General features: G+C 47.9%; 1 protein-coding gene across 1 annotated transcript in view; it reads right to left on the bottom strand.

Moving 5' to 3' along the window:
• The window catches only part of EMILIN2 (elastin microfibril interfacer 2), a 55,550-nt gene that overhangs the window by 6,680 nt on the left and 24,043 nt on the right, over positions 1-24,827 (bottom strand). The window contains exons 3-4 of the mRNA XM_082698932.1: positions 18,128-18,303; positions 11,671-13,599 (exon numbers count right to left, since the gene is read on the bottom strand). Of these exons, the coding sequence (XP_082555058.1) occupies positions 11,671-13,599; positions 18,128-18,303 (2,105 nt within the window). The remainder of the gene's footprint in view (positions 1-11,670; positions 13,600-18,127; positions 18,304-24,827) is intronic.

Genomic DNA, 24,827 nt, shown 5'->3' with positions numbered 1-24,827 from the left:
GGCCCCAAAGGAGCAGAAACACCCTACGCCTCTTGCCACAGTCTTAAGATCGCCAACTGAGGGAATTTCCACGGGAGGAACCCGCTGATTCACATTTCCCTGCCCTCGTGGGATGGCGCTGTGACACACCAGGAAGCTGCCTCCCCTTCCTCCTATGAATACATTCCTGGAACCAGGCAGGCTTCCAGGAAGGTTTCCTGAGGGCCCATGAAGCAGCTAAAAATAACCAGGACTGGCAGATACAGGCCTCAAAACCAAACCCCACCCACCTCTACTGTCGGTATGGTGTTGGCAGTGCCCAGGTCCCAAAACTATACGATGAAGTCCAGGCAAAATCAGTGATTGCATTTTGACCCACTGTCTTGTTTCCAAACTCACTAAGGTAACTACAGCGATCAAACACATGCTCCCCTTCCACCAAAGAGCCATGAAGCTCATACACGCCCAGCCCCAAAGGAACTGACCAGGGCTCCATGACAGAATTACACTCTATGGAGAATGCTTCACCACTTTCTCAGTCATCAGAAGGGTAATACAGAGCTAACACTTAGATGCAAGAGAAGAGAATTCACATCATTCAATGGAACAGCATCAGGCCTCAATTCTCTTCAAAACCATCGTTGAGAAGCGTTGGGTTAGATAGAAATTGTGAGAGAGGGACTGCAGACATGGGGACATCAGCGACAATGGAGGACAGGAGAGAACAGTTTGGAAACACAAAGTCTGCCCATTGATTCAGGAGGCTCCCAACCTTCTTTCCCTTCTCAGCTCCCAGGACACTTACTTACAGCTTAGGTTGGAGAAAGGGAGAATCTTCAAATTGACCCCATAATGAAGCCCACCAGCATGAAATCTTATCCAGTGCCTCACCTTCAAATATGAACCATGGTCAAGATCACATGGTATGCAAGGAGAGCCTCCAAAAAGAAACAGACTAAAACAAGTCATCCAACTAATGAAAAGAAATTCTGAAGAAATACACCATGCAAGAAAAGAAACATGTAAAACTCTCAAATAAATAAATAAATAACAAAACCAAAAACAACACCAAAGCCACCATCAGCAATGCAAGTATGGAGTGGTATAAAAAGGCACAATCACAATCAGGAAGAGCCTTTGCTAATAAATATATGCTTGCCAAAATAAGCACATTCAATGAAAGAGTTTCATAGAGAAAATCAAGGAAATCTTTCAGAAGGTAGAACAGGAAGATGAAATGATGGACAACAGGAAGGGCACCAAAAGAAAATTAGTCCAAAAAAAAAAAAAAAGAAAAGAAAATTAGTCCAGAAATCTTCCAAGAAAAAAATCAGAAAAACAGACATAGGACGGAAAATGAGGTGGTAAGGTGAGAAGCATCAAATACACACACACACACACACACACACACAATTTGATTCCAGCACAATTATTAAATAAAAGACCTAAACCAAGGCATTTTCAGAACACTGAGGAAAAGGGAAGATCCTATAAGCTTTCAGGGGAAAAAATTTTTTTAAAGTGATTTTAAATCCAAAGAGCATCATCAGGCTTCTCAACAACAGAAACTAGAAGACAAGAGAGCAATGTCTTCAAATTTTGAGGGCATCATTGCTGATCTTGAATTCTCTACCCAACCAAAATATCCATCAATTATGATTCAAGAATAAATATTTTCAGACATGAAATATTAAAAAAAAAAAAACTATCAGGCCTCTTAAAAAGCTTAGAAAACATGTTCCACTGAAACAAGTAAACCATGAAAAAGAGCAAACAGCCCAAGACAAGAGAGGTTCAAGAAATTTCTAGGATGGTAGTAAAGGAAGTTTCAAACTGAAAGCCCTTTAGCAAGTCCGGAGAAGAAGCCGTCCAGATGGAATCGGAAAGAGAGAACTCCAGAGGGGAGGTCATGAATTTAAAAAAATAAAATAAAATAAAAATGGAACCAACAAATGATCTGCTACTTTATATGGAATAGAAAATTATATTGAGAGGATACCCTAGGGTAAGAAGAATCCAAAGTAGATACATAAAATCTAGCAAATAATAGTATAACACTGCTACTAATTCAAAGAAGAGCAAAACAAAATGCAACATAATCATATTCAGCTATATTGAACTATTTAGCTCATAACAGCATAAATATCGACCACTGATTAGTGGTAAATCCTAGTGGGAGTTGGGGGTGGGGCGGGGAAGCAGGAGAGCTATGAGTGAGCCTAATACATAAACTAATGCTGATAGCTGATACTTGCTATGTAATGTCTAAATACGATACACATAATATCTATATAGAGAGATATTTAAAATTAATAGTCAATTTAGAAATATAGAGGTAAATATCAGGGGGAGATAGCCAAAACAGTTGCATGTGGCTGCCTCTGGAGCTAGAAGTTCCAGGGACGGGTGGGGACAGGGGGTGGTTTCCTTATAAGCCTTTCAGTACGAGTTTATTTATTTTTATGAAACGTAACTGAAGAAGACATTCTCCGAGGGCCTGTTTCTACCCTTGCCTTCCAATGCAAGCGCACCAGCCTGCACTGTGCATCTGTCCTCCCTTCCCTCCTCCTCACCCCGTGCCCCCCCCCGCCCCCCCTTTCCCTTCTGGTGCTGCCCCATCCACGTCACTCCTCAGGCCTCTTTCCTTCCCCACCCCCCACCTAGGGCTCCTGTCCTGTAGTCCACGTGTATGTGTCTCCATCCAAAATTTAAAAGTAAACACTTTCCCTCAGTCCTCAGTGGATGGTGGTCAGCAAAGTACAAGCCCCCTGAACTGGTCTTTATTTTCTTACCTGTTCCTACCACACTCTCCGAACCAGCGCTCTTTCTCTGAAAGCCACCAGCATTCTCCCAGGCCCTGCGTCCAGCCACTCAGTCATATTCTCTCTCTCACTCACACGCACTTTCACACACACACACACACACACACACACGCTCTGTTGCTAAGTCCTGCTGATTCTAATCCTGAAATACTTTGGCTCCTCCTTCCACACCTTTTTCAGAATGCCCTTTTTGAAAGCTTTCTGGACATAGGATCACTCGAAAATCTGCAGTTGTTTCCCAATGCTCATAAAATCCAGCCGAATCTCTCCCGACATCCCGAGTTCCCCCACCTGCTCTAACTCCTCCTGCAGCCTCAGTGTCCTCATTGATGCCTTACCCTCCTCGGAGCTTCTCTGCCTTTGCATCTTTGCTTTTAGTGTTCCCACTCCCTAAGACAGCTTCTTCCAGCACCTTCCCTGAAGACCCGGTTCAGACACCACCTCTCCCAGGAAGCCAGCAGGGATCTGCCTAACAGAGCTTGAACAATCCCACCTCTGAACCTTGAAGCACTTTGAGCCTCTGGGAGCTCTTTCAGTTTTTTTAAGATCATTCCTGTCATGCTGGATGATGAGCCATTGAGGACACATTTTACCGAGATTTTATCCTCCAGTTTGGCACAGGGCCGCATCACATTGAGACATTTAAGTGTTTGGTGAATGAATGAAGCTTAGAAGGATGGCAGGTACTAGGGGCCACACCCTAACTCCCCGCCAGCCATTGCATTAGCCACTTGAATTTTGGCCAAAAGTCTTCGTCATTCTGGGGGTCTCAGACCATTCTTTTACATCCATCACTCCTTCAACACCCAGGCTTGTCACACAGGGTGGAAGCCAGAGGGAAAAGAATAAACAGACACCCTCCACTGATCTCCTTGTGGAGGGCACCCATGCTTGCTGTAAGCGGCTGACTGCTCCAAGAGATATCCGTCAGGGCCGTGAAGACAAAGCTGCCCTGGGTCCCGTCATTCCCCAGCCCCGCCCCCCTTACCCCCAGCTTAGGCCGGCTCCCCAGCATCACCGTATCACATGTCGTTTCCAACGCAGATACACGCATTACAAAGACTGGGACAGCATTTTGCTCATTCTGGAAAGATCACTCCTGGCCGCGGCTTGTCTTTCTGAACTCAACATGTGTTTCTAATTCAGAGAGTGACCATTTGAACTGAGCCGTCGCGAAGAGCCCAGGGTTGCTGCCCAGGCGTCTGAGCCGAGGCGTCGGAGGAGGGGCGGGCTGCACCCCGCGTGCGCTGCCTCGGCCCCTGGAGCCGCCCCAGACTCCAGGCCTGATCTGTCCTTGTGGCCTCAGGCCACCCCAGCCTACGGGCAGCACCACAGCCCGCCGTGGACGGGCCTGGTACCCAGCCGCGAAAGGCCGCTCCTTCTCCTCCCGAGTCCTATCAAACGCCAGTTCCGCCCTCACTAAAGCTAAGACCGGCGGAAGCCCAGCCGCAGTCCTCCATGAGACCACGTGCGAAGGACGGCGCTCCTGCAGCCGTTTTGCGCCCTGGCGGGGCGGGGGGGGGGGGGTGGGGATAGGAGCCCGGGTTGTGTCTGTGCCCTGTGCCGCCAGGACACCCCAGAGGGAGGCCAGCTGTGAGGGGGCGGGAAACTGCAGGAAGGAGGGCCCACGGGGGCATCTGTTCCAGACGCAGAGCAGCGGCACGGGCTGGTCTGCGGTGTCGGCTCGGGCCCCGCTGGGCTGCGGGAAGGCCAGCGACCCCTCCCGCCTCATCCGCCTGGTCGGTTCAACAGGCCAGACCCCGGCCCCCGCCTGCCAACCAGACCAAACCGGTGCCCGCTTCCCCGGCTGTCACGCACTGTGCGGGGCGTCCGGCGGAGGGGGCGGCCGACCTGCGGGAAGGCTGACAGGTGGCCATCGGGCCTCCAGACGCTCCCCGGACGCCCGCGAAGTCTTCGCCGCTGACCACCAGCGTGCGCCACGGGGAAGGGGATGCTCCGGCTCCCCGCAGCGGCGCGGCGGACGCATGAGCCCCCCCACCACCCCGGGCACGCCCCTGGGGCGCTGCAGGCCTGCTGGGGCGGGGAGAACCCCTTACAGCCCCTGACCCCGGGCCACGGTTCTACACTGCGCACGCGGTGACCTGGACACGGCTGGCAGCTCTGGCTGGAACGACAGGAAGCCCTGGGAGCCACGGAGGAGCGCAGTGTGGCCTCCTCGAGAGGGCGACAGAGCGAGTCCCGACGCAACCACGCGGGAAACCCTGGAATCGGGGCCATATTTCCCACCAGCACAACCTAGAGAACACGGAGACGCCCACACAGACGTACTCATGGCGGTGAGACGTGTGAAACGGAAGGAATTTGCAAGCACAGAATCCCAGGGTTGGGGGAGTCGCACCTAGCCGGGCATCAACACCACGTGGGAATGTTCTGGTGGGGGAGGGAATAGAATTTCACAGGCGGATCCTCAAATCCCTATAGAAATGCACAGAATCTACTCTCCCTGGCTGAAGACTGACTACAAAGCCGCAGTGAGGGAGATGGAAAGCGCGGAAGAGTCCGCAAGCGGACTGGCTCACACCTAGTTCCCTCTGGTTGCCCCCCAGTGTCAAAGTCGCCCTTTCATTCCCTCTCCTCTCCCTTCTTCCCTGTTTCTCCCCTTCTTTTGGGCATAGCTCCCCCTGGGTGGTGATAATCCTGCAGCCTTTGAAGTGGCCTTCCTTCTGTTTCTGAGACCAGAACTAGGGTTTTTTTTTTGTTTTATTTTAATTACAAATTTGATAACAAATTCCTGGGTCATGTCTCATGCTGAGCAGGAATCTCCTGACTGCCCCCCCACCCCCAACAGAGTTCTTCTTTTGCTAAAGCTCCCTGAGGACTTTTGCATGCAGTTATGAGAGAGCTCAGCCCTGAGAACACCACTGTTCTAAATTCAAGGTTAAGATGCAGAAAAGCAGCTGTTACTTACGCCCACCAAAGGACATGACCAATACAGATAGATGCCCACAGGGTCAAAGGGTGCATCTTGCTAGAGTCAGGATGGTCTGAGTGTACGCAGTTTGCTTTCGCCTTTATATCTTTCAAAAACCCTGACTTGGCCCATCATGCTATCTTGGACCTAAACCAGCCCCAGATTCAGCCAATTTCAACGTGAGAGCCCACGCCAGCACTGTGGCATCAGACCACTCTTCCCCTCGCCAAGTTTTATGGTTAAATATTTGGAAAATTCATGCTTTTTCGTTCTCATGGCACAGCTTGCATTAAGCAACTTGATAAAGACAGGATTCCTAAATCTCTAACACTCCTAAACGAAACATTGTGCTTCGTCTAATGCAAGTCCTAAGAGAAACAGCCCTTCGACATAAGCAGAAGAAACAGATGGGGGGGATGTGAAAAAGGAAGTAATGCGGCTGTCACTGGGGTCTGTTGAAACAACATCCTAGTATCTAGGCGGGTACATCCCTTCTTGGAACAGTGACACAGGGTAAGAGAGCTTCCCTGATGCACACAAGTATTCCTCCGCCTGCCGTCCACTCCCAACGGGAGCCCCAGGTTTTTCAACCCTAGGAAGCCCCTCTCTCTCATAATAAAAGGCACAGCACAAACGCTGGCATCTAGCCAGGACTCAGCATCTAGGGCACACCAGGAGGCTGGGATGCACCGGCTGTCAAAGGACACGGCCAGCCACGGCCTTGCTGATGATGCTCAAGTTACAGGCCAGGGCAGTCCTGGGGCCCAGGCAGGAAAAGATGCCTTTCACCCAGCCTGGGGGCAGACCCTGGAGCTGCCTGCCACAGAGCTACTCCTACCCCGCAAGATGCCGACCCAGGGAAAGGCAGAGGGTGCCAGCCAGTAGGGCAGGGCTCCACGCATCTCCAGTGATGGAAGTGAGCATTGGCAGGGAGAGGGCCAAACCCCTATGGCCACATCGGACAGAAGGACAGAGGACTTACCAACCTAACTTTGTCCCAAGTGCTGAGCCTCTCATCAACAGAAGTATTTGAATGTGAATCCTGAATAGCTTGGGAGGGGACATTTTTGGACTTTTTGTACTTCCCACCTGACCCCCGACTTAGAAAAGAAAACAAAAGGGGGAGGAAAGAGAGAAAACCCCCACTGGGTATCTGGAACATTCCACAGAGCAGCCAGGAGCCTGACATGCAGAGCTCTCATCCCGTGTCTGCTCTGTGGACAGGCTGCTCTGGCTTCCTGAGACTAAGTGCCTGGGGGTTTGTAGGAAGTGAAAGGGAGAAAAGTTCAGTTGTGAGCAGAGTAAACATCTATTACACGGTACAGAGGGTTAAAGTAATAGGTAATGCCCACTGATTACCTATGCCAGTGATTACCAGGGGCCAGGCACCATTTAATACTCCACTCCTTATGAGTATTAATCCTCTCTACACCATTTTGAGGTAAAGTGTCATTATTATTTCCAACTAAAAGATGCAGGAAGTGCATCTTTTAGGTAATTAGGTAAATAAATGACTTCCCCAAAGTCCTAGAGAAAGCTTAGAGGTAGCTGGGATTGCAAACCCAGGAAATAGATGCTGCGTGGGTCAAAATCCTCTGATAGTTCCTCATCATACTTAAATCTTTTACCATAGCCTATAAAATCCTCCATGATATGGTTCCTACCCCCTCTCTGACCTTAATGCTTAGGACCTACTTGCCTTGTTCATATACTTGATAAAACTAGCATTCTGAGTTTTTCAAACAGGGCCAACTCATTATTGCCTCAGGGCCTTTGAACATGCTGTTCTGTCAGCCTGGAACACTTCCCACAGATCTCTGCAGGGTTCTACAAAGATGTCATCTCCACTGAGCAACCCTCCACTGGCCAAGCACCTAAAATATATTGCTGTCTCCTCTTCTTCATGAACTTACTCTGTTGTGTCTTTCCTTGTGGACTGAGCACTGGCTGAAATCAGATCACTATTTGCTTGGCTGAGCATTGACTGTCTTTCTACCAGAGTAAAACATTCACGAGGCTGGCACTGCAGCCCCAGAATGCGGCTCAGATTGTATGAGCTGAATGAATGAATACAGGAATGAATGGTGGGTGTGATGGAGAGGGCCAGGAGAGGGGCATCACATTTTACTGAGCTCAAGGTGAGATACTGGTTCTTTACCTTTTGGAAGCTAGGCACTTCTCTGTGTCCAGATTTTTGGTCCAAAAAAATAATCAACATTTGCAAATAATTTCAAGAGTTCCTTTTAAACCCCAAGGAAGAACATCTGCATTAATGGGAGGGAGACGAAATAGATTTGGAGCTATATGAGCATCAGCAGAAGCCCCTTCTGCTCCCGCCCTGGGTGCCTTCTGGAAAATTCAGGCCCTCTTAGGGATGCTTCTGAAGAAAAGAACGGCATCCAAGAACAGGGCAGTGCGCCGGGTAGAAAGGCCAAACTTCGCCTCCCTGGTCAGTCCAGCCATCTGGTTCCTGGTCCAAACCTACATCCTGCATCCTCATCCCTGGGCCTTTACTCCCTGAGGGAGATAGGATGACTGTCATTAATATTCCTTCCCTCCCAATGCATACAAACCATGTCACTCTACAAGAGCTAACTTGCGGGGCGCCAGGGTGGCTCAGTGGGTTAAAGCCTCTGCCTTCGGCTCAGGTCACGATCCTGGGGTCCTGGGATCAAGCCCCGCATCGGGCTCTCTGCTCAGTGGGGAGCCTGCTTCCCCCTCCCTCTCTCTGCCTGCCCCTCTGCCTGCTTGCGATCTCTGTCTGTCAAACAAGTAAATAAAATAAAAAGAGCTAACTTGCTTTGACCAACAGAATGTGGCAGAGAGGCGGCCATGCCTGGAAGGGGCCCAGCAGCTTCCACTTTCCTTTACGGACCAGTCACCATGTAGTAAGTCTGACTACCTTGAGACAGCCATGCTGTGAAGCAGCCCAAGTTAGCCAGAGAGAGAGACAGAGACAGAGACAGAGACAGAGAGAGAACGGCTGCATGGAGGACCCTGACCTTCCAGCCCAGCCAGGCCCAGCCGCCATGCTGATGGCCAAGAGACTGACTCAGGCTAATGTCAAATGGAGCAGAACCACCAAGCCAAGCTAAACCAAGCCCCACCGAGTTCCTGATGCACAGAAAAATGGAAAACATATTTTGTTTTCCAGGTATTTCCCTCCTGCTTTTCTGGGCCCGAACCACCCCCTCATTATTCGTTCCAGTAACACCTCCTTCCAGAAGCTTCTCTTATCACTCCACCTCACTCTTCCCCCTTCAGTCTCTAAACTCTCAACCCACTCAACCTTGAAGCCGTGACTCGGGGGCTCTCTCCTGACTTCTACAGTGGCCGCAGGGGCCCCTCCACGCACCCAGTGTGCCTATGCACCACGCCCTGCCCCCCAGCTCCATTCCCGTGACCCTTTGTCAGCTTGTTGGCCACCAGACTGTCATTGTCGCATGCATTGTCATCCACATAATCCACACACATAGCTCATTAACTACCACATAATAGAGGCTCGGTGAGATCTTAGGAACTGAAAGGATAAACCCTACAGCATTGGCTGGGCCTTACGCACTATCACATTCATTCTCTCTGCAGACCTGTGTGGCTTTCCCACTCTGACTGAAAATGCCTTGAGGGTCAGGATCATGCTACTCATTCTCTCCATGTCTCTCACAGAGCCCTGCACACGGCAGGTGCTCAATAAAGGCTCACTTGACTTTCAACTGGCCGATATGTGACTTTCACTGTGACCTTCATTCCTGATTTGCCCCCCGGACCTCTGCTACTCAGGCTCCAGAACTCCCAGACCGGGATGCTATACAAGGAGAAAGAAAGCCCTGCTTGTTTATTTTTGGTTCTTTCCAATCAATGGAATTCTCGAAAGTCCACACATTCTACATTCACAGTGATGAATTCATTCCAGAAGGATAATCTTTGAGAAGCTACATTCTCTTTTAAGACGTTCACCTCTGACATGATAGACAAGTGTGAAAGAGTTAACACAGCTTCCCACACCGCCTGGGAGTTGCAAATCAACTGGAACTATCTGGTTCAATCTGTTATTATAAAGCATAGTCCAGACAGCGCTGTCACCCCAAGGACAATCATTCTATGAACACACACAGTGTTGTGACCTTTACTCAACATTCCAGAGATACAGGAGCTGTGTGGGCCTGGGAGGGGGGAGGGTTATAAATAGTGTAGTGTCGTGGGCCTCGCACTGGGGTGAAGGCCCGCTTCCCCATCCTGGTGGGCCTGGGTGCCCCCTTATCTATAAGCCCCTTATCTCCGGGAACAACAAGGCACTTTCCTACCTGACTACCTCAGCCCCTTCAGCTTCCTGGGGACCTAGTCAGGACTCGCCATGGCTCCCCTCCCTCTCATGCGCTAGCCCTCCCCTCCTTGGGTTTTAAGGTCTCGGTTTGGACCCAAAAATCCTAGAGGCCCGCTCCAGACCATAAATTCTCAGTTCAACATGTGACGGCCTTTGTCACCTGGAGCCGAGCCAAACAGGAAGAGAGGAGAAAACAGGGAGAGGGCCAGGAAGTGCGGTCCTTGTAGGCCTCCAGTTGGCCCTCACCGAGTCCTTTTGGACCCTGTAAATCTGTGTTCAACTCTGGGATATGCAAAGGAGATGTGCTCCGGACTGGAAGACAATCCTTGGATGCAGCCCCTCCGGGGTTCCCACCCCGGCTCTGCCACTTCCTGGCTATGTACACTTCCTTTGGGGAAAGCAGTGCACCTTCCCCAAGAGGCGGTTGGGGGGGCTCTAAGACATGCCCCCTGAGTGAACCAGCTCAGTGCTGGTACACAGAACGTGCTCAATAAACGTGAACTCACTTTTAGTCCCTGCCTCCAATTAGAGAGGGCTGTCTCATGACCGAGACAACTTAAATGAAAGAATGGAGGTATAAGAGAAGCCCTGTCCTTCAGGGAAGATGGGCTGAACCCTCAAGTAGCAAAGAAGTGAACTCTGTTGCATATATTACTTCATGTTATTAAGGAACCACTCATTCATTCATTCATTCATTCAACAAACATTAACTGAGCATCTAACACGTAGCAAGCATTGCTCTAGGCACAGTGGTTCTAGGCACCACACGGCCTTCAACAGTCACTGCCCCTAAAATGTTATTTGTCCAGCGTCTGGTCCCTGTCTCTGGAAAGGAAGAGGAAAGTATTTTATTGCCATCTCCTAGGCCTCAGATTTCAGGGAAGAGGAAGTAGCCTGAAGATGATGCGGACAAAGATTATAATGACACCCGCAAACGAAAGGCGAGGCTGCGGACAAGTGAACCTGTAAGCATACAGGAGGCTCCCTGACTAAAAATGGGACAACGAGGGAGACCTGGGTGGCTCAGTTGGTTAAGCAGCTGCCTTCGGCTCAGGTCATGATCCCAGCGTCCTGGGATCGAGTCCCACATTGGGCTCCTTGCTCGGCAGGGAGCCTGCTTCTCCCTCTGCCTCTGCCTGCCATTCTGTCTGCCTGTGCTCTCTCTCTCTCTCTCTCTAACAAATCAATAAAATCTTAAAAAAAAAAAAAATGGGACAACGATATCCACCGTTCCAGGCTGTCACGCCAAAAACGGGACCCCAACTCTTCACTCAGCAACATGACAGAAATACACAGATAGACATCTGCCATCCCCCCTGTGGTGAAGGAGTATTCCTTTTTCATTTTCAATTTGTTGTCCTGATACTTCTGGAAAATGCACAGACGGTAAATGCTACAGTGATGACAAACTGTTTTCAATAAAAGTTTGCAAATACTCTCGATGTGGGTATTTATCTCACTGCCACTCAGCACCAGTAATTCACAAGCTGGCACCAACCTACGAACCACACTTAGGGGAGGACAGACGCAGTCAGTTCCATGGGCCATCCAAAGTCTAGCATGACACACGTGGCAAGCAAATACAAGAAATGGAACTGTAGAGGTCAACTTACTTGCCGACGGCTGAAATCGGATCAGGTCTTGCAGGTCAGTAGAAATCTGGAAAACGTGGCTGTAGAACTGCTGGACAGAATTCTTCAGGCCAGATATGTCTCTGGAATGTGACCGCAGTGTCCCATTCATCTGCCTGACACAACTCCAGAGGCTGCCGACATGCTTGTTAAGCCCCTCCTTGATCCTCTGAAGACTTCCCGAGATGGAGTCCAGCTTGCTGCAGGTTTTCTCCAGGTGAGACACCCTGTTCTCCACCACGGAGACGTCCCTCTGGACCCCGTGTGTGTTCTCCTTACAAGCGCCCAGCTCAGAGAGGACCCGATTCTGCAGTTGCTGCCACCTCTCCTCCAGCTGGCTGCAGCAGTGGGCCAGGGGGTCCCGGGGAGATGGCAGGGGCTCCACCGTCCTTCCTTGCTCGCCCCCCATAGAAAACCCACCCACTGCCGTGTTTTTACCTTCTCTACAGCTGTTCAGCTCATTCTGGAGCTGATTCACATCGCCCTCTGTGTGGTTTAGTTGAGAATAAAGAAAACGAAAATCCTGCTGAAGTTTCTGGATGCTACGTTCGGTTTCTTGAAACTTCCTATGCATCGTGTCATTCAGGGATTTCAAAAGGTTCAAACTATCACCCATTAGGTGGTCTTCTCCATTTGGCAAAGTATCTTCTATCCCATGAGGCTCTCTCAGAAAGTTCTGCAGGCAAATATCCTCCACAACTTGAACTTTGTTCTTCAGGTGATTTAACTCTATCAGGACCTGCTTGTTCCCAGCCCCTGACACCGCTGGTAAGGCGGAGGCTGAGGGGGTGAGTTCTGCCTCAGTGCTGTTGGCCACCTCCGAGAGAACACTCCCCAGGCGCTCTTCCAAAGACTGTATTTTGTGATCAAGAAGTTGCTTCAGGTCGTGCACCTCGCCATTAATGGCCCCCCGAAGGGTTTCTTCAATGTAAAAGCAGTGTTCTTCTGCATTTTTCTCTGTCACATTGATCCTTGCGTCTAGTTCATTCCACCTGGCATCAAAGTCCATGTCTGGCTCTGGAACTGCAAGGCGGTCAAACTCATTGTCCAGTCGTGCATTCAGCATTCTGGTGGCTTCAGCAACTCTTTCAATTTTCTGGTCTAACATCTTGATCTGTTGCCCAAAGTCACCATTCTTTTTACCACCACAGCAGTCTGACTGAGCTGAAGGATCTTGTATCCGGGCTCGAAGATCATTTATTTCTTTTCTCAGGTTTGTTTCCTTCTCTCCTATAAGTTCAATCACTCCTAGGTAGCTGCTGCCATAGTCATCACACTGCTGTTGGAGGCCAATCAGCTTGTACTCACAGGAGTTCTTCAGATCAGCCAGCTTTCTGTCCATTCCCTCCATGAGCTCCTCTCTCAGGGCATCAATCTTACTATCGACATAGGCTTGGTAGAGCTCATTGGTCGTCATGGTCACCGTAGGGCCCTGGGCAGCCTCCTGGAGCTGTCTGAGCTGTCCTTCATACCCCTTTACCTTCCCATCCAGCTCTTCCAGCTTGTCACTCTTGGTCTTCAGAGCATCCTTGACCTCAGCCAACTCAGACTTGATGTCCTTCATGCCAGATTCCTTATTGTTGAGGACATCGGGAAGCTGGACGGTCTCCGTGTCTCCGCCAACGGCACTGTCGGGCACTTGCTGGGGGTGCAGGTTACTGAGCCATGATGCCAGCATTTTGCTGGCATCGTCCTGAATGGCATGTTTGAGGTTTTCGTTCACTCCAGCAATGGAAGACTGGAGATCAAGAACTGTCCTTGTGAGTCGGAGAACCTTCTCTTCAAGCACCTGGATTTTCTTTTCCTGAAGTTCTTGTGGTCCCTGTTTTGGATCTACCGTTTGGCTTGGTTCTGCTGCACGGGTTGGTGACAAAGTCTTCTTGGGCTCTGAGACTTGGCTCGGTTCGTTATCTGTTACAAAGAAAGAGTCAGAAATGACTTAACACGTTCTACCGTTTCCCATTTTCTGCATAGGCAATAAACAGCGTACTTGAGGAATATTCTTAAACCTTCACGTAGACATCCCCTCTCACCACAGGCAATTGTGGGAGAGAGAAAAAGACTATAGGCTTTGAGTCAAAGAGACCTCCCCTCGCATTCTGGCTTCACTGTCTGCCCTTGAGCAAGTTAATTAACTTCTGTGAAGCATAACGCCCTCACCTACCAACCAGAGATACTATCTTCCTTCCTAGGGTTGTTAAGAGAACATGTACGTGGCACATAATAGACAGTCAGTGGTCTCTTCCACCCTAAAGGGAAGTGTTCTTAATCTACTCAGTCATACGAGCACATCATTCCCACATTAGTGAACAGCAGCCACACCCCACTGGTTGACTACATACTGTAAAACCACAAGAAGCCACTTTGGCATGATCCACCCATTAGCTGTTGGGTGGTATGATATCATATAAGCAGTAAGTTATCCTTCAGGCAACTCCTAAATGTTCTTTGACTTTTATTAACTTCGCTAGGCTAAAGGAGTCTCACAGACATTGTTCAGCACCCTTATGCAGTTGGGGAAACTAAAAGCAAAAGAGATAGAGCAGTGATCCTCTTGGCCTCTCCTAACGATAAAGCCACGTGGTCATATATACGAAGATTCACTAAATCGAAGAATATAAACATTGAATTTTTGATCATCTGAGAAATCTACCTCCAAGGAAATACTCTGAATGGAAGGAAGAAAAAAAGTTATAAAGATGATGAGATGAGTCATAAAAATGAAAATAAAGCGATCAATAAACTAAACAAACAAACAAACAAATTACTGAAACCTGAGGTAATAGGAGATTAGAAGCAAACCATGCCCCTGAACATGGATAGCAGGATACGAGGAACACTAGAAAGAGCTAACAGGGGCACCTGGATGGCTCAGTTGGTCAAGCCTCCGGCTCTTGATTTCAGCTCAGGTCATAATCTCAGGGTCCTGGGATCGAGAACAACGTTGGGCTCCCTGCTCAGTGGGAGGTCTGCTTCTCCCTTTCCCTCTGCCCTTCCCACTGCTCTCTCTCTCTCTCTCTCTCTCTCTGAAACAAATAAATCTCGAAGGAAGGAAGGAGCAAACAACGACACGCCTGCACGGATGGAGACCATCTTGACAGGTGGAAAAAGTCAAACACAATCTATGCAAAGAAATAAAATGCATTAAGGCACACTGAACGACCACTACAAGTAAATGTAGAACGCTGTAGATATTTGCGTCTACTGTTCATTGTTTTTTCCTCCCCTAAACTTTTGGACGCAATCATAACCACAGCTATTATTCATTAAAATCAACTGAGTGGTAAAACCAAGACTAGAATTCAGTCGGCCAAACTCCCAAGCAGAGAACTATAAAGAATACCTTGTTTTCCACATTGAAAAAAGTATTCTACTTCAAGCCACTAGGAGCAAAAAACCAAGCTGTTGATCACATACGGATAAAATGCCATTCTGAACAAAGGAAATGAAAGCAAAAGGCAGGAGATTGGGGGGAAATCCACATGTAAGGAGATGCTTCTTCTACCCACTCCCAGGGACTGTGGAAACTGCCACAAGTTCTTGAAAGGACGATTTGCTTATGTATCAAAATCTCAGAATCCCTTTGCCCCTGCAATTATACTTCTAGAAGTTTATTCTAGTTAATAATCAGGGATGAATCTAAAATACTAACAGGAAAAAATGTTTATTCAAATACTAGCTACAAAAAACAACAGCAGCAAAAAACAACAAATACTATCTATAATAGTGAAAAACCACAGACAACCTAAGTGACCAATAGTAGGGGATGGTGTTCAAATCATCACATTCTCAAAAGCCATTAAATGATACCGTAGATTATTTAATGAATGGTTGTTCATTATAGATTAAGTTAAAAAATAAGTTCCTTTTTTTTTTTTAAGATTTTATTTATTTATTTGACAGAGATCACAGTAGGCAGAGAAAGAGGAGGAAGCAGGCTCCACACGGAGCAGAGAGCCCAATGCGGGACTCCATCACAGGACCCTGGGATCGTGACCTGAGCCGAAGGCAGAGGCTTTAACACACTGAGCCACCCAGACGCCCCAAGTCAAAAAATAAGTTCTAAAGATAGCATGTTCTTGGGGCACCTGGATGGCTCAGTCGGTTAAGCCTCTGACTTCTGCTCCGGTCACGATCTCAGGGTCCTGGAAACAAGCCCCACGTCAGGCCCCGTGCTCAGCGGGGAGTCTGCTTCTCCCTCTCCTTCAGCCCCTCTCCCCCTCCTTCTGCCTGTACTCATTCTCGAGTGTGCACGATGTCTCGCTTTCTCTCTCTCAAATAAATAATTTTTAAAAATAGTATGTTCTTTATAATGATAGTGGATTAAGGACAAGCACTTCCTTTTCATTCCCTTACGAAATCTCACTAAAATAAAAAAAAATTAAAAAACAGAACCATGTCATGTATAAAAAAAATTAGGAATCAGAATGGTTTGGGACATTTTAATAGCTGCATTGGAAGCTAGAAAACTGAGTGATACTTTCAAAATCCTAAAGGAAAGTTATCTCAAATCTAGAATTCTAAAGATAGAATAAAAATGTTTTTGACTATACAATAATAGAAAGTGTACCTCCCACACAATCTCATAAAACTACTGGAGGATGTGCTTTACCAAGACAAGGCAGTAAGTTGAGAACAAGCAGAGATTAAAGGAAAGAGGGAATCAATGGGAAAGATACAAGTAAGATCACCAGTTGGCAGCTGTGAACAAGGAAAAGAGGGTAACCACGTGGGGCAGGTAAGAAAGCTCTAGGAGAGACTGCTTCCAGAAGATAACACTGATGTGTCTAAACACAATGAGAGGACATCTACATAATCATCCAGAGGAGAGTGTGGGTTGAAACAGGGACAAAGACATAAAAAAAAAAAAAAAAAAAAAAAAAAAATCAAGCAAAGGAAAATATAAGACAATTATAACTCTAAAGAAACCAATAAAGCTGTGTAAGAAAGACAACAAATTCATAGTATATGACACGACTCAGCGGTGAACATTATCTATACAGTTACTACAATGTAAACGACAAGTATTAAACTAAAAACCTGGTATAAACTTATGGAAAGATGAGGGTACAGGAGCCATGTGCTGGAAAGCAGAGGAAAAGGCGTCCAACCCTCACCTTCTGTGATGAGAGCTCAACAGATACGGAGGTAAATTCCACAAAATGATCTAAAGAGTTGAAAGGAATTACCGCTGAGAAGGGAAACGGGGGGAGAATGAGGGTCACTGCTTTCCTAAGGGTCCTTTTAAACTTTTCCTTTTCGACTCAGGAAACTACATACAGGCTTAAATGTTATAAAATAAAAATGGAAGAAAAGTAAACTATTCTGATCCAACAGATGCCCTTCGTGTGTCCCCGTCATGTTATCTATGATGACTTCTTGTAATTACTTGTCTGACGTTTGCCTTTGGTGAATTCAGGGACTGCCTGTTTTGTTTTTCATTTTTCCCAAGTATCTAGTATACAGCCTGCCAGATATAGAAGCTCCATAAATATTTGTGGGATGAATAAGTAAATTTTTCTTTAACAAAATGTATGTGCAGACATGGGAAGTGAGTAATACATGATAACAAAATGTTAGCAGTAGTTAATACATGGTGATGAGATTATGTGTAACTAAGTATTTCTCCATACTTTATAAGCATTCTTTAATTGATACACATTACTTTTTTCACAAAATTATTTTAAAATCTATTTTACAGACAATATTGGGAAATACTAAGTTTCAAAATTGATAATACCTCATGGGAAAATATAATCATTTGAAGACAACCATCAAATTCATGAGGTAACCTAGGTTACATGTATTCTCACTGAACTTAAAAAAGAGAAAAGATAAAAGGACAATTTTTAATCCATAAAAGTCATTTGCTTAATGTTATACCAAAAAAAAAAAAAGTGAAAATTATCACTGCTTTCTTAATTATTCACTGAGTTTGTGCTACTTCAAAGACAATTCAGAAACAGATTTAAGAACAACTTCACTGATGCCTCTCCCTCTTAGTTTTGCAAATATCTCACCCCAAACAGAATGGGAACGACTCGGATTTAACTATTTAAAAACAAAACAAAACAGTTTCTTTCCTTCAAATTCAGATTTATGAGAGCTTATAGATGAAAAGCAAAAACAAAGCATCACTACCACTGAACCTCTTCTCATCTGTGCCACACACCACACCAGTCTGAAACTATGCCCTGCACTGATCGCTAAGCCCTTAACAGAGTAATTCACTTGTAAAATAAATAAATAAATAAATAAATAAATAAATAAATCTGTCTCTGATTGCTTCTGCAAATAAATTTGCATGCTACATGTGTCTACTGCAGGCATATATGTGTGTTCTTAAAGACCCTGGAGAGATTGCCATTGAAAATCATAAATCCCACTGTCCGCAGGAACGCTGGAGGTGGTCACACACAGCAAAGCACAAAGAAGTTACCTGTGGCTTTCTTCATGCTATTCCGAGGCCGGGCAGGCGTGGGGCGGGGGGTCTTCACAGTGTCCCTGGGACCTTCCTGGCAGTCTCCCCCTCTAAAGCCGGGGCAGCATCTCCATTCCAACTGTGTCACTGTCTTGTACTTGGTGACATATCTGGGTCTGAAGTTCACACGATACCTGCCAAAGAAAAGCATGGCATCTCTTCACTGTGGCTGTCGAGAGCGTTCTTGGCCCTCTCTGACCCGGACCAGAATGAACAGGATCCAAGTCCCTGTCTGCTTTCTCCGAGCTGACCCAGAGGCGACCACTGGTCTCTTCAGTCCAGCCCTGACCCCCCTGGGGTTCAGCCAAAATCAGATTGGCCCCCATCTTGCATCTCTTAGACCCGCCTGCACCCAGGTCCCTTCCCACTGATGGCCAGAGATAGACCACCTAGAAAAGCCTGGCCCCACAACTCCCAAACTGAGCTTTTATTTTACCCAAAACTTTTGTTCTACTTTTCTTTTCTTTTCTTTCTTTCTTTCTTTCTTTTTTTTTTTTCGCTGCTTTGTGGAGATTTTTTCTGGGTAACGCAGCCTCATTTGTTCTATATTTTGAAGAAACCTCCCCAGCACCTTTGTCTCTTGTAGCATCTGTGCATTTATCATGGCACCTTCCTTCTTACAAAGGTAGCAGGCTGTGAGCCTTCAGAGATCTGCGTTCAGATCTTTTCAAAGAGATGCCCTGATCCATACAGCTGATGACGGAAATAAGAATCCCTTTTAAAGTGTACATTCCCCAGGGCACCTGGGTGGCTCAGGCAGTGAAGTGTCCAACTTTTGATTTCAGCTCAGGTTATGATCTCAGGGTCCTGAGTTCAAGACCCCTGTTGGGCTCCACCTCCACGACTCTTTCCCTCGCCCTCTGCCCCTCCCTGTCCTCTCTCTAAAGAAAGGAAGAAAGAAAGAAAGGAAGAAAGGTAGGTTACGTGCTCCTCCACACATGCACAAACCATAGAGAGATTCTTGTGATAAGCTGTAACGTCCTCCAGATCCAGGGCTGGGCCTGGAACAGAGACTGGCAATCCAGCAGCCCCATGGACACTCCGAGGGAGAGGGATGGATGCAGGAATCCAACACCCCAGGTGCCCCTGCTCGCAGCACAGATACAAGCTGTTCCTTATCCCAACTTCTACTTCCAGCTTGGAATCACGGCTCTTTAGAACGTCTTCACTCTCTCTTCATTGTGAACACCAGCACAAGCCGCTGCCCTTCTCTCAGAACGGACTCAGTTCTCTATTACTTTTCCCAGAGTTGCTGTGTGCTGCTCAGGGGAAAGTCGGGGGGCCCATGGGACCTGGTGCCAGCCCAGCTGACTCCACTTCTGGCATCCAGCTTGTGGTGAGGGAGTTCAAAGTCACATTCCTGAGAAAATTGCAAATTACTAGAGATAATGGGCTTTTGGCCCCCGACGGTCAAAACCATGACACTTATAATCTCAAGTGTAAGGAACTCTCCCACCAACAGGAGCCCAGGTGACCCTCTGGACCCTGGGGACAGCGCTGTCCCAAGCATTAATGTCCCAATGCCTGCCACTGTCCTGGTTCCACTGGCCCTTCTAGGGCAGTGGCTCACAGCACTGGCCAGGCTTCAGAATCACCAGGAACCATAACGAACTGCCAACCCAATGCTGCTGCCTCGCTCTTAGAGGTTCTGATTTAACTGGTCTGCAGTGGGGCCTGGGTGCACGGATTTTGAGAAGCTCCAGAGGGAGACATTTTCAAGTCTCCAGAAGAGTAAAAGTCTCCAGAAGAGAAAGCCCAATGAATGAAACAGAAAAGAAAGGTCCCTAAGTGGTGGGGGTGGGGCAAGTCTTCCCTTCTAGGCTCTTCATTCCCTCTTATTGCCACCATATCCCCTGTCAAGGCCCAGCTTTTTAGTTTCCCCTTTGCACAAACGGGAAAACAGGGGCTCCTAAAGGTCAGGCATTCTGTCCAAGTTCCAATGGTCAGGAAGGGCCGGGGCTGGGATTTAAATCCAAGTGTTCTCTCCTGTACCCCAGACGGCCCTCCCAGCATGCAGAAGCAGAGACTCGGGAGACTGCCTTAAATCTGAAGCAACCCCACCCGCCCAGAGATGTTCCACAGCCCTACAAGCTGGGTCAGAGGGTAGCTGCCATCCCCGTCCAGAAAACACTTTGAGCATCCAACCCGGGCCAGACGCACACCAGCCCCCAGGCCCCCAGCACGGTACCTACCAAAAGAATTCCCTGTGTGGTCCTAGAAACGATCAAAAGAAAGAAAGAAAGAAAAATCCACTTCACTGTTTTGCATGCTCAAATATAGCCTAATGCTGCAAAAATGTGTAATCTCAGAAAAACGTGGTTCCTCTGAGCATTTAAGACTGATTATGAAAATGTGTTTGCGCTCGGGGGTTGTCCCTGTGCCAGCAGATGACAGCCCCTGGCAACGCCTTCTGGCTGCTGGCTGAGTGGGACCAGGGGAGCAAAACCTGAGGCTGCACGTCTGACTCCCCCCACCACCTTCCCACCCTGAGGCCTCGGCCCCCGCTGCTGAGCCGAGTGTAAGAAACTGCTCGCCCTTCTAACACACCTCATTACCTTCTTTAAAGCCAGTTATTACTTTGGAACCAGCTCATAACTTAGGGAAGTTCCCTGGAGTTCCTGCCTTCCTCTGCAGCCCCACACGCATTCCCGAGCCCCACCCTCCACCCCCAGTGGCTTGCCGCGGGCTTTCCGGTTGGCAGCACGGAGTTCAGGTTGATAGCATTTCTGACCGAGTTTTAAGTCCAGCATGTGCGAGAGGCCTCCCTGGCCAGCGGTGACAGCTGGAAGCCATCAGGCGGCCACCTCCAGCTGTGGGAACGCTCACATCCCGACTGCTCTGTGCATGAGGACCTGGGTCCCAGAGGTGACTGCGGGTCAGTCTGGGGGATGGGAGGCGAGGAGGTAGGGTTGTGCAGCCCCACAGCTTTCCCGGGATTCCTTCCCCCACCGCAGAAACAGGGTTCCCACCACCCAGAGAGCCAGCCAGGAAATTTTTCAGAGGATGGGAGGAGCACAGCAGGAATCCTGGGTCTTCCTTCCGTCCCTCAGTGTTCTGCAGGACAATATCTTGGCCAGCGAGCTTTTAAAAAAAAAAAAAAAATGCCCAGGATTTTACACGCAAAATTCTAATTTAACTGGTCTGGGGCCAGGGATGCCCAGGCATCTGTACCTTTCAAAAACTCCCCAAGTAACTGTCAAGTGCAGCCAGAGTTGAGAAGTGCAGCCCAAAATTCAGGGCACCCATCAGCCCTCCTTCCTCATTGGAGGGGGGAGCCTCTGGGGCAACCAAGGGCTGGACAGCCAGGCAGGGGAAGTGAATTGACCCAAAGCAGCCCAAGTATTACCCCAAGAACCCTTGGGTTGTAAGCACACAGGAGGTGCCCCCTTGGACACTTACTGAATCAGCCAACTGACTGCACGCAGCTGGGGGTGGCCAAGCAGAAGGACTGACAGCCCAAGGCACAGAGTCAAGGTGGTGCTGGGTGAGAGCTGGAAGGCTGACTCAGGCTGCAGCCTTGGCCTCCGTCCCAGTTTAGGGTAGAGACTGTAACAACATCCCGTCCCTCAAAGGAGCCCCGTCCACAGCTGCCTCGGGCACTCCCGGGGGCCCCCGGGGGCTGCAGCGGCATGCCGCCCCACAGCCTAAGCCCACCCCAACCTCTGCCAGTGCTCTTCGTCCCATCCTCTCAACGCTCCTTCCTTGCCTCTCCCTCAGAATCCTTTTTGGGGTATGGGGTGGTGAAACAAGTATTCTCCCTTTTTATGAGTTCAACCACCATGTCAAGACATCAGGTCAGCCCAGAAGATTCTACCGAGAAGGAAGGTGGCAAGAGGAGGACTGGAAAAGTTGAATCAGAGTTCAGGGACCACGGGACTAGAAATGTCCCCATTGAAACAAACTGTGACAAAATGACTGCTGCTATTTGAAATCCCCGCCCCTCCCCCCACAGGAGGTGAGACTTCTTTCATAACGTGCCTCCGTTCATGCTTGTTCAGTGTTTGTCTTCTCACAGACCAGAGCCCCGTGAGGGCAAAAATTCCTGCTGGTTTTGTTCTCTACAACATCCCCATTTTTAAACATAGCATCTGTCCTATTGTAGGTGCTCAACGAACAATGAAGTTTTAATCATTAATCAATAATTGATCAATCAAACAGTAATTTAATGATACTAAGTCTACTTTAGATGAGGCATGGAGGAATCCAATGTCCATATTAAAAGCCCCAGAGTCATCCTCACGTCTAACCCCAGCAGATGTGAATTCCTGAGCCTTCCCAGAACCAAATCAAGCTCCACAGTCCTTGGGTCATGATGGGTTGGACAAAAATCGCACACCAGAAGGTGACCTCAAGTTGTGTCGACCCAGAAGAGAGCCATTAATCAGGTGTGCCTTTTTAAATCTACACTAATTATAAGTAAACCAAAGTGAACGTTCAGTTCCTCAGACACACTGGCCACATTTCGGGAGCTCGGGAGCCACGTGCGGAATTACTATGAACAGCTCCTTCACCACAGGCGTCTATGGGACAGAGCTGGCCTAGAGATTCACGGGCCTGTCAAGGGCCAGTAATGGGCACACATCTGTTCATCTCTTCATTCCTGCCCCACACCCACCTGTCTTCTTTCTCCTCTGACATCCCTCCCAGGTGGCCAGCAGAAGGCTTTTCAGAAATAACCACACGTTCCTGGCAGAGGATCATTTCTACACGGTAAGGATCTTCGAGGTAAGGATCATTTCCCCGCATTTAGTATTCACCTGTAACTTCTTTTGTGAATACACATCACTAAGAGTGCACAAATCTGAAGCCCAGTGCCCCCACTGGGACACGCACTTGACCAGGAATTCCTCCCAAGAACAGACTTTCTAGTAAATTCCTCTTTCTCCATCACTGGCTTGTCCCCAAAACCCCAGAACTAATTCTTCTTGCTTCATTCTGTGTGTGGTCCCACACAGTATCCACTGGCACGGACTGTTAGGATGGAGAAAGAAGCCAGAAAGAGAGGGGCCTCCCCCTCTCTGGTAGGGAGCACTCCCGGCCTGAAGAAACAACCAACGACCTGGAACACCGCCAGCGTAGACATACAAGCAAGAAGGCATTTCAGCAAGTGTCAGGACGCACATCCAGGCCGATTTGGTTATACAACATTCCTGAACTACTCCAAGTTTTCCACATCTAGGCACGGAATTCACTTTTTGTTTTTCACTGCATTAAATATGTATAACGTACGTGTGAAATACCCATAACATCAACTAAACAAGCAGGACTACATCCAACTAAAAAGCTTCTGCACAGCAAAGGAAACCAACAGAACAAAAAGGCAACCTAGCTGAATGGGAGAAAATATTTACAAATCATGTATCCGAGAAGGGGTTAATAGCCAAATACATACAGAACTCATACAACTCAGAGCAAAACCAAATTCTTTTTGATGAAAAAATAGGCAGAGGATCTGAATAGACATCTTTCCAAGGAAGACATACAAGACGACCAACAGGTTCATGAAAAGGTGCTCAACATCACTAATCATCAGGGAAATGCAAATCAAAACCATAATGGGATATCACCTCATACCAGTCAGAATGGCTGGTATCAAGAAAGTCGAGAAACTGGGGCACCTGGATGGCTCGGTGGGTTAAGCATCCAACTTTTGATTTTAGCTCAGGTCATGATCTCAGGGTTCTGGGATCAAGCCCCACATCAGGCTCTCTGCTCAGCAGGGAGCCTGCTTCCTCCTCTTCCTCTGCCCCTCCTCTGCCCCACTTGTGCTCTTTCTCTCAAATGATAAAATCTTTTTAAAAATATCTTTTTATTTAAAAAAAAAAGACAAGAAATAACAAGTGTTGGCAAGGATGTGAAGAAGAGGGAACCCTGGTGCACTGTTGGAGGGAATGTAAATTGGTGCAGCCATGGTAGAAAACAGTACGGAGATTCCATAAAAAAATTAAAAATGAAGCCACCATATGATCCGGCAATCTCACTCCCGGACACTTATCTGAAGGACATGAAAGCGCTAACTTGAAGAATTACGCACAATAGCCTAGCTGTGGATGCACGTAAGTGTCCGTGGATGGACACTTGAATGAACAGATGGATGGAGGTGTGATATACACACAGACACACAGACACACACACACACACACACACACACACACAGGAATATTACTTAGCCATAAAGGAAGAATGAAATCCTGCCATCTATGACAACACATATAAAACTTGAAGGTATTATGCTAAGTGAAATAAGTCAGATAAAAACAAATACCATCCAATCTCACTTACACGTGAATTAAAAACACACAAAAAACCAGAAGGAACCAAAAACAAGCTCATGGATGGAGAGAACAGATTGGTGGTTGCCAGAGGTAGGGGATGGGGGTGGGAGAAATAGGTGCACTGGGTTTTTTGTTAATTTAAATTAATAAGATAATTTAAAATTTAAAAAAAATTGGGAGAAATGTATCAACCCTAGGTCTGAAATGGCAAGGGGAGTACGAGTTATCAAAATGTAGGGAAAACCAAGGCTGCGAGTACAGTACTAGGGGAAGGCCGCTGGACAGGACCTGGGGCCTTCAGTAGAGGAAACTGACATTGCCGACTCTACCCTAAAGGGAGAGAGCGGATGCCTTCCAGCGGCTGGAGCCATGCAGAGCTAGAT

This window comes from Mustela nivalis (assembly GCF_964662115.1).
Source record: "Mustela nivalis genome assembly, chromosome: 14".
NCBI classification, from domain to species: domain Eukaryota; kingdom Metazoa; phylum Chordata; class Mammalia; order Carnivora; family Mustelidae; genus Mustela; species Mustela nivalis.
This window is presented reverse-complemented; position numbering and strand designations above follow the sequence as displayed.